Source organism: Microcebus murinus, chromosome 12 (assembly GCF_040939455.1).
Source record: "Microcebus murinus isolate Inina chromosome 12, M.murinus_Inina_mat1.0, whole genome shotgun sequence".
Taxonomy (NCBI): domain Eukaryota; kingdom Metazoa; phylum Chordata; class Mammalia; order Primates; family Cheirogaleidae; genus Microcebus; species Microcebus murinus.
The window spans coordinates 31,359,884-31,374,837 of NC_134115.1; the positions used below are offsets into that span (position 1 = coordinate 31,359,884).

General features: G+C 39.8%; 1 protein-coding gene across 5 annotated transcripts in view; it reads left to right on the plus strand.

Annotated features, from left to right (window-relative positions):
- SMARCA2 (SWI/SNF related BAF chromatin remodeling complex subunit ATPase 2) overlaps positions 1 to 14,954 on the plus strand; it is a 169,882-nt gene that overhangs the window by 48,224 nt on the left and 106,704 nt on the right. For all 5 annotated transcript variants that reach the window (XM_012737315.3, XM_020289283.2, XM_020289279.2 and 2 more), the window contains exons 10-14: positions 6,676 to 6,729; positions 9,906 to 10,036; positions 10,264 to 10,321; positions 12,775 to 12,875; positions 14,434 to 14,581. In XM_012737315.3, coding sequence (XP_012592769.2) covers positions 6,676 to 6,729; positions 9,906 to 10,036; positions 10,264 to 10,321; positions 12,775 to 12,875; positions 14,434 to 14,581 — 492 coding nt within the window. The remainder of the gene's footprint in view (positions 1 to 6,675; positions 6,730 to 9,905; positions 10,037 to 10,263; positions 10,322 to 12,774; positions 12,876 to 14,433; positions 14,582 to 14,954) is intronic.

Below are 14,954 nucleotides of genomic sequence, written 5' to 3' on the forward strand. Positions count from 1 at the left end.
AGACCAGAGCAACTACAGTCCGCCTTGTGGATATCTCTGGGCAGCTCCCATTGGTTATCTGACTCTGTCAGTGTGCAGAATTTTTACTGCTTTAGCCATTTATCTCTTCTGTCGCATGCCTAGCATTTGAGCACAGCTTGCCCTCCGCAGGACAAAGGAGGAGGGGCTGGATTTCCTTCCCTGGCATCTTGCTGGGAGAAGTGGGATAACAAGAGGAAACCAAGGCCCTTCCTAGCCCTTCCTGGAACCTGTCTCTTTCACCAGGGCTTTTAAGACTTAGTTTAAAGTGAATTATCCAGTTCCAGATGCACCTTTATTCAAGTGCAAAGGAAAAGGATGCTTTCAAAAGCTGATTATTTGACACGTTGGATTATCTGTAGTTCTTCTTCCCTCCATCAGAGTGAATGATTGAGAGTTGCTTGTTCCAGCTTCTCTGTGGTGGAGGAAAACTGTGTCAATAAGCTTAAAAATTCTATTCTGTCCCTTTTAGCATTTTCCCACAGTATTAAACATCATGCTGTATCTAATTTTTAAAATTAACTAAGGTATCAGTAAACCTTTGTTTTGAGAAGACTCTTTTTTATGCAATGAGTTAATAGCATTGACCTGGTAGCAACACTTGAAGGACAACTAAGATACAGATAGCTCTAAGAACAGTGCTATTAAAGAAAATAATTGACCTTGTAATTTAATTGGAAAGGATTACCTTTTACTGTTAGTGTTAGAGTAGTATACAGTTTTGTTTTTTTTTTAATTCCCCAGCATAACAGAGAAGGCCTCTGTCTTTCATGGGGAGCTTATTGTTCACTTGTTGCTAGTGAATAATAGGGTAGGTTTCCTTTAACTTGTCATAACCTTGTTCAATTCTTTTCTTCTATGAAGTATTACATTTATAAATATTTTGAAGCTTCTCATTCTCAACTTGATCTTCTATTAATGCTCTTGAAATGGAAGAAAAAGAAGTAAACCATATATATCTACTTTAGCATCAGAGGAAGAATAATTTTTAAAGTATTGAAATACCTAATTATACTAGGCCAGTTTCTGCAGTGTTACAGAGTGAGTGTGCTATTGTGTGCATTTAGCATGACCTTCAGGTCTCTGTTCTCTGCCATGGTTGTTCTCTAATACCTACAGTGTGACTGCAGAGCTACATAAAGGGGACAGAGCTACATAAAGCCACCAGGGTATGTACAAATGGATTGAACATGGCTAAAGTAGTAAATTGGACCACTGTCCAAATTTCGTTAGCATGTGACTTTTAAATTCATAACTGCATAATAACACATATGCTAATTTGCTGTTATTCCCTTGTGAGCTATTTCATTAAAAGATGTATTACATTTTGCTTCAGTCTCTTGATCTGTAAGAAGGTGATAGGAATATCATCTACCCCATAGATCTGTTGTGAGGATAACAAGCATTTAGAATACTTCCTGGTACATACTAAATGCTCAGTGAATATCATTTCATCAAATAATTCTGTGATATAAAAGTAGAATCATGATTATTGTAATGTGGTTAAATTTTTTTGACAGTAAAAATTCTTTTTAACCTTGACTGCATATGTTTTGTGCTGTTGAATCAATGAATGGCCATTATTTTTTTCTAGTTGGGAATCAATTGGATACTAGTGGGTAGGATGTCTTTTAGGATAATGACAGATTCTTTGACTATTGAGGCATACAGAAGAAAAATGAGGATTTATTATTTTTGGTGAACTCTGTTTATTACCATCCCGCAGCTCCAGCTCCTACAAAGAGAATTTTCTAATTACATGGCCTCTAATTTACAAACGTTTCTGATGACAGTAAGGCATTTTTTTCTCTTAGTGCTTAAGGGTGTGTTTTTCCTTAAGCTGTTGTTAGGAGCTCATGCCAGGGGTACCCCGCCTGCTTCTTAGAAGCCTAGCCTTTTCAGGGGTTCAGCTTCCAGAGCTGTTCAACGTCAGCCAAAAATAAATATTTAATTCTCCTTTCCACATCTTTCAATGGGATATACCAGTAGAACTATGCTCTTGTTATTTATTTGGGACATATCTTGGAAACCCTTGATACCAATGTGCACATCCTCAGAATCTATGGAGCAACATTAGGCCAGGTATCTTTTTCATCGTGGTGTTTTTCTAAAAGCTACTTTATTCTCTCTCTTTCTTTCTCCCTCTCTCATGTCAACCACTATTACAAGTAAAAATCAGGACTGTGGTTTTTGCAGGGTGAGCTTTCTTGGCATAATGTGTTGATTGATATAATTATAAGAAATGTATTTTTATCTTTTTTGAATATTAGATATCAGGCCTGGTGTGGTGGCTCACACCTATAATCCTAGCACTTTGGGAGGCCAAGGTGGGAGGGTCACTTGAGACCAGGAGTTCGAGACCAGCTAGAGCAAGAGTGAGACACCATCTCTACTAAACATAGAAAAATTAGCCAGGCATGGTGGTGTATGCCTGTAGTCCCAGCTACTTGGGAGGCTGAGGCAGGAGGATCGCATGAGCCCAGGAATTTGAGGTTGCAGTAAGCTGTGATGACGCCACTGCACTCTAGCCCTGGTGACAGAGCGAGATTCTGTCTCAAAAAATAAAATAAAATTAGATATGAAAAAAAATCAGAAAAGTGTGTGGACATAGTTTTCAGTGAAAAGAGTATCAAATAGGAAAGAGTATCAAATACAAAATGTTGTTGAGACATTTGTTTTCAATTCAAGTTGCTCTCTGCCTCTTCCCAATTTTTTTTATCTCTGTTTTCCCCAAAGATTGTATAGTTAGTTTATTGCGGCTTTCTCCCACAAGATTTTCATAGGTAAAAGAAAGGTTCTAATGTAATTCTTTCTGCACATTTGAGTGAGGGGACTATTTAAGGAGAGTAGGTGAACACAATGCCGCAATGATTAGATTTATTTGATTAGTTCAGTGTCAAAATGAGTGAAACCAGAAGTTTGGATCAAAGTCCTGTTTAACTGGATTGACCAGTTACTTGAATCAAAATGTTCCAATTGTTTTTTTCTGTAAGAAACAACCCAAGTAATGTGCAAATGTCTGTTAATTTGATATTCCTGGGCATTTTTTTTTATTGCCTGATCACCTATCTTAATGCTCAAAGGTCCACTTAAATGACAGTAAAAATAACCCAAGTGGTTTTGAAAGCTTAGGTTTCCAGTGAAGCAGAATGAGTCCTTCAGATGCCAGCACATTTGAATGTTGTTTCAGCATATTATAACAACAGCCGCTGGGGGATAAAGTGCATTCACTTTATAATATAGATTGTAAAATATTTGATATAAAACTGTTTCTTTACAAAATGAGGCTGTTTATAGCCTGTGTTGTGGTAATCTAAATAAAGTGCCCCATTGAAGTCTATTTTCTTGAGTTCAGCTTATGTGAGATTTTCGTATTTAGGGAGTTCCTTCCCTCCTCAACCCTGTTTATTTTATATACCTTCTGCAAAGAAGGTGGGTAGCCACATACATGGCTTTTTTTGTGTGAACATTGCTAAATGGAGGATACAAATTGACATTGGCCTTGGAAATTGGTAACCCCAATTGTCTTTAGTTTGAGTAATTTTTAGTGATGAATAATCTTTAATTATGAATAATTTATGTCATGTCCCCTTACATGATTAGGATAATTATACTGCTCCCTCCCTGCACAAGCATAATTAGTTCTAAACTTTTTTGCTTGTAGGGAGAAGTGAGTACAAAGTTTCTTCAGCTCTGATGAATGAATGAATTGTAGTGTTTTGTTTTGTTTTGGTTGGGTTTTAATCAATGGAAATAGGCTCAGGCATCAGCCAGTAATATTGACAGCGTGGGTTTGCAAATATGTGGCACAGATAACTGTTTGTCAAAATTCCTCAGGTGCGGGAGACGCTGTAGCAGCTGCTGCATTTGCACCAGGCCATTTCACCAGGTGCTCAGAGACTGTCCAAAGTTAGCTCAAACAGCATCACCAATCACAGTCTCTTGGATGTTAATTTTGCACCAAAGAAGGGACTTTTTTGGGTTAGTTTTTCTTTTTTGTTTTGTTTTGAGATATAGCATCAGTTTGATGTGAGAACATGGATTTATGAAAGCATACCAACCAGAAATGTCTCCAAACTGAAAGAATCCAAAGCATGGTGCGAGAAATTGACATCTCTTGGCCATACGGTAGACTGCCACCTGGCTTCCGCCTCTTAGAATAGCAGCAGAATTGCGTCTAACGACAGGGTATGCAGAAGTCTCAACAGAGCACCAGTTCAATGGCAAATTGTGTGTGTGTGTGTTCTTAACTATTTTATGACTTGCAAATATATCGGCACCTAATTACAATAATAATAATTCAGGGAGTTTATGCTAAGTGGAAGGCTTTGTTCTTGGTGCATTCATTCATTCCTTCATTCACCAAGTATTTATTTAGTGCTTTTTAAATGCCAAGTACCCCTGTAGGTGTGGGAATGCATCAGTGAACAAAACAAACAGAAACCCCTGACCTCCTAGCCTTATACAGCGGTTTTCAGGCTATGCTATAGCCAGTCTCAATTGCAGACATAAAAGAATATCCTTGGACTATCATTGACTCTTGTACGTTGTGGAGATTGATGCTCACAGCATGTATATCTGCAACATTGGATTGTATGTGCTGAGATTGTTATGTGGTCTTGCAGCAGCCGTGTAACTCAGGCACTGCTACCATCCCTCTTTACCCAAGAGGGAACCAAGACACAAAGAGATTTGCTCAAGATCATACAGCTAAGGTCTCTTGCACTCAGTCACAGAGCTGGGCTTCAAACTCAGGTGGTCTAATTCCAGAACCAAGCCTCTGAATTCTAATATTACTTTGCCTCTCAAATTTGATACCTAATGGAATCTTAAAAAAATAGTTTAGGGGATTTTAAGTAATGGAAGGGCCTAATTATAAGGCAGTTTTTAGATAACAATCTAGCTAGTCAGTAGTATATTCATAGGAAAGTATCCTTTACAATGGTTTTGATTCTGTTAATATATGATGCTTCAAGCTTTTTAATGTACTATTCATTCAAGTGGTGATCCAATTCCACTTACTAGATATTTGAAATTGGCTTATTCATTGTCTTATTTGATTTTCTTTGTGGCCAAATTTGTAGCCTATTTCTAGTTTGTGTGGAAAGAATGGTGGGATTAATTGACTTTCTCCCATTAATTAAAACAGTCCCTTGAGTATAGTGCCTGAGATTTCAAAAATGGAACCTTCAGTGACTGGTAGCAGGGATGGTTTCTTTTCTGACCTGAGGGTTTCTGCCACTGTCCTGTGTCCCCAGCCTAGATACAGGGCCCGATGCTCTTTGAAGCTGGTCAGTCCTTTTGAGCTTGTAAATATTTTCACTTTGTGATGGCATAAACAGAAAATTAAATTCTTGTAAAATCATAAACAAAGGGAGTATTTCATTTCCCACTCGTAGAAGCTCCATTTTTTATGCCTTTTGCTTTGGTGTACAAACACACATTCACATATATTTATGCCTAGGGCTTTGGCATGCTATATGTGTGTATACATACATACATATACTTTATACATTAATAAAAGAACTTCAAAAATTTCAAACATTTATGGGATTACTTTTCCTCAGTGTGGATCAAAGGCTAGATTTTCAATGTTAAATGTTTTCATGAAAGTTGTTTTGTCAAGAGACTATTGAGTTATTTTCATGAAAGGCAAAAATGTATTTTAGAATCAATGCCTTAAGTAAACAAAGTTGAGTTAATATTGATTCCTTATCATTATATATATCTTTAATTAACTAAAGAGCCCAAGGGAGGAAAGCTCATTTTCTTAAATATCTTGATGAAGGAAATGACTATGCTTGTTTTTTCTTGTGGTACTACACAGAAGTAGCATAGCTTTCCAGCAATAACTTTATAAAGATTCTGTAAAGGTGATATTAAAGGTTTCACTTGCCAGAGCAGTTGTCATAAGTGGAAGAAATTTTAGACTATTTTGTGTATATTACAGAAGAAACTCTTGAGTACAAAAGATGACATAATCTTAGCTTTTCACTTAAGTTGTCTTTGAGGCACATAGAGGCTAATGTACTAAGATATTGGAAAATTTAAGAAATGGTAGATCACAGAATTTTTCACGAGATTATAGTATCTGCATCCAATTTTATACACAGTGGAAATGCTATATATTATGAAAGCCAATTAGGTAGAATGAAAAACATCCAGGGAACTCATAGAGTTTTATATTATTTTATATTTTTATGAACCAGAAGCAGTTCAGAGCTTATTTTTGATGGACGTTTTTAGAATGTTATTCTTCATTGCTGATGAAAACTTGCTTAGGGAATAGGAAAGTTGAGCTAATTATGTCAGGATTTGTCTTCACACTGCCAGACACAAGAAGAACATTTCAGATTCTGACCGCCGTCCTGTTGCTGCTATGTCTTAAGCTCTTTGGGTCCCTGAAGACACAATCCACAAATCTCTAGTGTGCTGGCCTCGGATCATATCTGGCTTTAAATGACTCTCTGCAAGTTGCTCATAAAATACGTTCTTTGTCTCAGACAGTCAAGAGAAGTAAAAATAAAAGGCATTGACACTTAGGCTACGTGAGATGATGATGGGTAGCGAGGAAATTCTGTCACAAACCAGAGTACCATGAAGTCCTGCACCTGTCTTCCTGGTGGACACATAACATCTGATACTATTGTTTTGCAGAAGGCTGAAGAGAACGCAGAAGGTGGAGAGTCTGCCCTGGGACCAGATGGAGAGGTGAGGGGGTTTTCATCCACTTCTACTGTGTTCTGCTGAACGGAGTCTCTGCCATACCTTGTAGCACCATTCTTTGTGTATACTAATTTTATTTATACTCACCTATTTGTTTTTACACTTGATCTTAGCCAAAAGGCCGAGAAGCAATTACTATTTATTTTTAATTAAAAATAGTAGTACATTAGCATAGGAGAAAATGAGAATAACACAAAAGGGATATAGTGAAAAATAATCTACTTCCATCTCAGACTACCAATCAACTGATATTAAATTTCTTGTGTACCATTCCAACATTTTCTGCATACATACAAGCATATATTTATGAACACATAGAATGTGTAATAATCTTAAATGATTCTATAATTGCATTTGCCCACAAAATGATACAGAAGCATAAAATATGACCCAGTTTCCCTAGTTTATTACTAATTTGAAATTATAAAAGTACAGAAACCAAATAATTCACATATGTGGTTAACTTATTTTGTTGACATTTTCTATAGGCTTACAATGTAGCTTCTATGTGTATATTCGTCAGTCTAGTCCTAGATTTTGTTTCCTACCATTTACAATATTTTCCTGAATCATGAGGATACAAATATTTATTTATTGGATTTTTTTTTCTGAAAAACTCAAGGCTCTGTGCCAGTGGTTCACAATAAGGAGGGACACCCCCAGAGCAGCTCAGGAAGGGGGTTTGTTTCAAACTACCTTCTCCTCCTCTCACAGATGCTGAGAGACATGCTTGAAGGGTTGGGGTGGGCTGGGTGTTGCCTGTTCTCATTCTAGAATCACTGAGCACGTGAGTCGTATTGTGAACTCAGCCTAGATGCTGAAAAAAGGTTTCACCACCGTTCCATGCAGAATAGAAGCCTCTTGAACAATACATGTTGCTTAACCACTATAATCTATCACAAAGAAAGAAAGGATCAGGATAAATGTCTAATGTGTAAGAAACTCTCAGTGGGCTGTTATGGGGGAAGAATACTATATATTAGAGCACTTAGAAACAACTCTAATTTGCAAAAGCTCAGCCTTACCTAAGCATGCCTCACACAGGGTCTGTAATTAACAAGCAGGCAGGGAGGGATTTAACATGTTAGTGTAATAGTGTTCTTATCTCCTCTTATCTCTTGGGAAAATTAGCTACTGATCTTGAGCCTGCACCCTTTTTTTTTTTTTCCTTTTAATCTTAACACATGTGTTCTGTTTGCTTAAGTTTGCAAGTGGACCTTTGCTCAGTTTGTTTTGAAGTAATGTTCTTATTACACTCTTCTGTGCTCATTCAGTGATTTTGCCAAGGTTCTAATTCCAGCCACTGTGATTTCCAGTTTTCTTTGAGGCATGACATTAGCAGTAAAACAAGCTGTGTTATAATGGCTCAAGATAACAGAATATGAGTTTTCCAAAGGAAATGATAGCAAATGGTAGATTTCCCTTTTTTTATCTCGTGAGTATATAGATGACCTTTTACATTAATGAGGAAGAAACATCGTGTTGGCAAGAAAGTAATGGTGTTGGAAACCATTGCTTTAACATACACAAAAGAATAAAAAGACAGTCTGGAGTAAGCCTTTTCTTTTTTTTTTAAGGTTATTTTTGTGGATAATCACTAATATATTATTTCTTATTCTGACAGTGTTTTGTTGAGGAAGTAGAGGGAAAGAACCATTGGGTTTATATTTGGGGGTGGTTTGGTCATTTCCTACAAAATAATAGAGGATAACCTACAGCATACTTTTTTTTCCCTTATCATTTCTGCTTAACTTCAATTAAAAGTAATTTAGGGGCCAGGCGAGGTGGTTCATGCCTATAATCCTAGCACTTTGGGAAATTGAGGGTGGGAGGATTGCTTGAGGCCAGCCTGAGCAAGAGTGAGACCCCGCCTCTACAAAAAATAGGAAAAATTACCAGGCATGGTGGTGTGCACCTGTAGTCCCAGCTATTTGGGAGGCTGAGGCATGAGGATCACTTGAGCCTAGGAATTTGAGGTTGCACTAAGCTAGGCTGACCCCACAACAATCTAGCCTGGGCAACAGAGTGAGACCCTGTTTCCACCCCGCCCCCCAAAAAAGAAGTAATTTAGGATAAATGTTGGAATCAATGAATTATCCAGACATTCCATTTCATTACTTTTCAGGAGATAGATAACTTGAACCACTCATAAATCAAGCATTGCCAAACAGATGTTTTCCCTGGGGATCTGCTTCTAAAAGTCTAGGATCACCCTATAATCAGTAGCATTCATTTGCATAGGATCACTCCATTTTTAGGCCTTTTAAGACAATTTGTTCCCTGGAGCAGGTTAAACACAACCTCTGCAATTTCATTTATTCTTTTAATTTTCTGAGCAAACCATTTTCATAGAGTTTGGTAATGAACTTCAGCTCAGTCTTGGTCGATTCTCTAGATTCCAAAGAAACAGAGGTATTTTCTTTATCATACTCTTTATCACAAGTTCTAGTGGTTGGGTTATAATAGATAAAGGACACTGGTTCTGAAGCCAAACCAGCCACTAATGATATGACATGGGTTATGATACCTTTTTCTTTTTCCATTCTCTCTGAGACAATAACTTTATAATAGTTGTTATCTGGGAAATATTAGTTGAGGGATTGGAGGGTTGTTAGTTGCAGATTACCAAAATCAACTCTGCCTGATTTAAATAAGAAGGGGATTTATTAATAGGATATTAGATAACTCATCAGATGTCTCGGATTACTGGAGAACCTGACTCAGGGCTCTATCCAATATCATACCATATAGCTGGTCCAGTGAGGACATGGCTGCTGCTGGGAGTAGGCAGGAGCTTGGTACGGCCAATACCATTTCCCTCGCACTGTCACCTCTGTGGTCTGCTTTTCCACCAGTGTGACTGTTTGTCCTCAGTCTCTTGAACGTCCAGCTTCTAACTCAGGGCCTTGGTGATGCATCCATTTGGTCGAGCGAAGGATTTTGCCTGTACTTTAGCTTTTCAGGAGGTGGCATTTTCAATTTCTTTCGAGGGAGACGGCCTCTCGCCTCCACCAAGACTCATTAGGTAGCAAAATTTCCAAGTGCAGAAAAAGGTTTCAGATGCCAGGCAGCCAAAAGGCTGAGAAACATCCAGCACGCTGCTAGGAGAATGTCTTAACATCAAGTGGTGATATGATTTTTTTTTTTCCCCTCCTTTGTAGCCGATAGATGAGAGCAGTCAGATGAGTGACCTCCCTGTCAAAGTGACTCACACGGAAACCGGCAAGGTCCTATTTGGACCAGAAGCTCCCAAAGCAAGCCAGCTGGATGCCTGGCTGGAGATGAATCCTGGGTATGACATGAAAGCGGCATTAGTGGTGTTCTTTCGGCTTTTCATATTTTGGTTGTCCTTGTAAAATCTTAAAACTAAAAACAACATGATCTTTACAGAGATGGTTGACGTTGTTACTTGCATTTGTCATTTGTACATAGAACATGCTAGTTAAGTCATGTGTGTCTGTATTGTCTTATACTTTGAAGACCTAAACCCCCTGTCTCTTCCCCACCCCTTTTCCTTAGTTACGAAGTTGCTCCTAGATCCGACAGCGAAGAGAGTGATTCTGACTATGAGGAGGAGGTATGTATGTGTCTCTGTTTGGGGTTTATTGATTTTAAAACTTGGTAGAGATTCTATAGACATAGCCAAAAGTAAGAAATAATTAAGTAAAAAAAGAAAGAAAGAAGAAAATTGGTCAAGAAAGAAACTTCTCTCTAAATTTAGGCCCAGCCCCGGTGTCCATCTGTCACTTCTTACTCCAGGGTTGGCTTTCGGGTGACAAGTGGGGCGAAGGATTTATTTGCAGAAGCTTTGATGAGCCATGCCTGGTGGTACAGGGATCTCTTGGGGGCTGCCTGCTGATGGGGAAACTTGGCGAATTCTAAATTCGTTTGGAACCAAGAAATGAGAAGCTGGCATTAACTTGGAGATGGTGAAATGGTCTTTTGGGGAAAATTGAAGATGGATTGCTTATTGCTTTGGGAAAGGCAATCCCATGCCTCCAAGTGGTTCACTCAGAGTTAGCTGCCTAAAAATTTCTGAAGTCCTTTAGGTCTTAGAGTCTAGTTGAAGTTGAAAGTCTGGGAACTTAGATGAAAAAGGCAACATGAGCTTGGTTTAATGAGTTTATTGATCCTTCTGATTTCTTTGTAAAAGTGCTTCTCATTTGAATTCCTTATATATACTTGTAACCCCAAGAGAATCAGATTTCTCAGTCTCTTAGAAGGAATACTTAATGTATCTAGTACCTAAAATGGGAATTTTGGATACATTTAATAGAAATTAGGAAACAATGAAGATATTTGTTAGATAAACTATGAAATATGCAATAATTCCAAATAGGAGAGTTGAAAGATTTTATCTTCTTTATTAGAGCATTGTTAATATGTAGTCATTAAGTCTGATGATTTCCAGTGTAGGAGAATCTTAGTCCAAAGACTAAGTCCAAAGACTTAGTCCTTGGCACCGGGGCCAAGGATTGAATTAAGCAGCCTTTACTAGGATCTTAAGACAATGGTAATGGTGATTTTCCTTCTATTTCATGGATCTATGGTTTTCTAAGTTAATCTACCACGAGTACTTCCTGCTTTTGTAAAGAGGAAAAATAATAAGAGTTACATGAAAAAAAGCATAACCATTAAAGAACAGGTACTTTCTGTGCCAGGCTATTTTTTTTCCCAGCTACTCTATCTCTGAGATATTTAAAGGTTAGAAAATCAATTTAAACATGTGTCTTGCTTACTTGGGTGAGTATGCCCATAAATGATCCTTTGGAAGAACCTTCTCCATGAGTAAGAGAGGCAGAGAGGGACAGGGAGAAGATAAGAGAGGCTGCCTAACCAGCAGGCGCCACCCTGAGACCCTGACAAGCGCAGACAGCCCTCGACAGCTGGGAAGCAAATGGACTCTGACCTGGGGGACAGGTGACCCAGGAACTCATCTTGGGCTTGTGGAGAGTCACGTCCCCTCGTCGAGCTTCGTTTCCTCACCTGGAAAGTGAAGTTGTGCCGAGTCTTCAGCTCACGCCCAGCTTCTGAATGTTGTGTTCGCACAGGGTGAATTTCAGCACTGATAACTTTTTAACATAATAACTGATAACGTCTTCTTTTCCCTCCTGAATCCACAACCCCAGCTCAGGCTCACTTCTGGGCTTCACACGTGTCCTCTGCACTTCCATCCCAGACTGAACTAATCAAACCTACCTCCCTAACTGGCTGCTTCACTGCCGCTCCTATCTCCCTTGCTGGCATCCATACTCGTCCAGAAACCCATCCTCACTGCCACGGCCAGTTGATATTTTTTTCATTCAAGCATTATGGAAAAGCACGGTTCTCCTTAAACACGCTTTTGAAGGAAATTCTCCTGGATTATCTAGAAAGACGTAACCTTCAGCGCCAGCAGTGGATGTAAATGAATGTGTGGTGATGCTTTCACACTGGCCAGCTGAATGTGGTGCATAGTCCAGTGGTGGGAGGTGTGGAATCCTTTGCCAAGGTAGGGACAGTCTCTACCTCAGAGCTCAGAGACGTGTGACGTGAATCAGCCACAGAAAGCAGTGTGCCTACAAGCTCTAGGTCTCTACAGGGGACGCATGTGGGGCCCTCACAGTCTACCTGGCATCATCAGGGAGCACATGTGCATGAGGAGGAGGATACTAGGTCTCTAAAGTCTGGCTTTGGAGAGAGGAATATCTAACGCTACTAAGTAAATGAGAGCAGATACGCTCTACAGGACTCTTTGATCACCAAATAATGATTAATATCCATCTTTCTGGCGTTTACTTATTTTTTCTTGGGAGCAAGGGCTCTGGGAGATGCCCACGGGGCTCCTTTCCTTCTCTTATTTAGTAATTTAAATAGCAGGGGGATGGGGTATTGCCAGGCTTAAGGAGATGCTAAATTCACTTCCTCCCTTAGTTGTATGTACTTTTTCGTTTTTGAAGTTGAATACTGTTTAATCTGTTTTCAGAAAATGCTTCCTAGAGAATCCCTTGGTAAAATGCAATTTTCTCCCTGTCTTTGCTCCTTCCCCAGGATGAGGAGGAAGAGTCCAGCAGGCAGGAGACTGAAGAGAAAATACTTCTGGATCCCAACAGCGAAGAAGTTTCTGAGAAAGATGCTAAGCAGATCATCGAGTGTGTATCTCTCAGAGGTTTTTTTTCCTCCTTTGTAAATGCATTGCATGAGGGTCATGCTTTATAAGTTGCCATTTAGAAAATTTGGCTTAAGGAAGAGAGCTAACTTCATGCTCACACTTCGTTTTATGCACTCACAGGTCCCCACTCAGTTCTCATCTATCTTCCTTCCTTCCTTCCTTCCTTCCTTCCTTCCTTCCTTCCTTCCTTCCTTCCTTCCTTCCTTCCTTCCTTCCTTCCTTCCTTCCTTCTTCCTTTTCTCCTTCCTCCCCTCCTCTCCTCCTTCCCTTCTTCCCTTCTTTTATTCCCTCCTGAATCCACAACCCCAGCTCAGGCTCACTTCTGGGCTTCACACGTGTCCTCTGCACTTCCATCCCAGACTGAACTAATCAAACCTACCTCCCTAACTGGCTGCTTCACTGCTGCTCCTGTCTCCCTTGCTGGCATCCATACTCGTCCAGAAACCCATCCTCACTGCCACGGCCAAGTCAGCCACCAGCCCCCACCCAGTCCCTGAACCCTCCCCGGCCTCCCCGCCCAGTGCCCCGCTCAGCGTCCCATCCGTTCCCTGGGCCCTCTGTAGCGCGGCTTGCTCACTTCTCTGCGTGGATAGCTCTGCTATTAAAAGAAAACTGTTGTGAAAAAAATATGCAAAACAGCACATTTTAAAAGATGAGATTTTTTTTTAAAAAAAACAGAAGTAGACATTCTTACATTTTTCTCCTTTTATTTCATAGCTCTGTGCCCCACTTTGGGAACCTTCATTTTACCAGTCTGCCAAGCTCCTTCACTGAAGGCTTTAAGAACCCCTCGAAGGCTCTTCATTGCCTGTACGAGGGAATACTAGCTTGTGAACAGAACATGGCATAGTCTACAGGGGTCCTGAAATTTTTTAAACTGGGGGCCAGTTCATTATCCCTCAGACCGTTGGAGGGCCAGATTATAGTTTAAAGAAAACTATGAACAAATTCCTATGCACACTGCACATATCTTATTTTGAAGTAAAAAAAACAAACGGGCAGAAACACCCGCATGTGTCCCGCGGGCCGCAGTTTGAGGACACCTGGCATAGATGATAGAAGCCTACCTTTCCTCTTTCCTACCCCTTTGCTGCTGTCTCCCACCTGTCCTGCAAACTTGAGCCAGTGCTCCGTGAATAGGATTCACCTTTGTATCCTAGCAGACTCGGACAGCTTCAGTGGCAAAGTGTTAATCTGCAGGTGTAGGGTTCCGGCTCTTAGTGGTCTTCTGAGGTCAAAGGGACCTGCTTTCAAATACTGTTTTCACTGCATTTTATGTGACCCAGACAAATGAAATAACCTTTCTGAACCTAAAGTTCTCCGCATGCATAAAATGAGAGAGATGATGATAGTGCCTACCGTGCTCAGTGTTTGTGAGGATTATAGGTTTTTATATTTTAACTGCAAGGCATGTAGTGGGTGATAAATAAACCGTATTCATTGCAGCTATATTAGGCTCTCGATTCATTTTTTGAATGAGATGAAATAACGCATGCACACAAATGTCTGTGTGTGACTCTCCACGTTCCCTTTCTCAGGACAGCGAAGCAAGATGTGGACGATGAGTACAGCATGCAGTACAGCGCCAGGGGCTCCCAGTCCTACTACACCGTGGCTCACGCCATCTCCGAGAGGGTGGAGAAGCAGTCTGCCCTCCTCATTAACGGGATCCTAAAGCATTACCAGGTAATGGGTGTGGTTTGTGTTTCCTTGGCAAGTAGTAATCTTTTACCTAATTTTGATTGAAGTATGTCATGCCTATTGACTGATGAAGAGGTTTTCATGGTGGCGAGACAAATTTGAGTCACATCATGTATGATACTGAGATCCTTCCTGCTGTGCCTGTGATTCTTTTAGGGTACTTCCTTCCCTGTTACCATCTTTACTAGGGCATACCATACCAGTTTTCTCTGTTATGGTTTTGGGATGAACTTTGTCTTAAGAAATACTGGCTTAACATTGAGAACAGTTTCATTGTAGATCTCTTCAAAATGGAAAACCCATTCACATTCTGTTAATGTAGGGAACACCCATGCCTCATCTTGAAGTAAATGAAGTG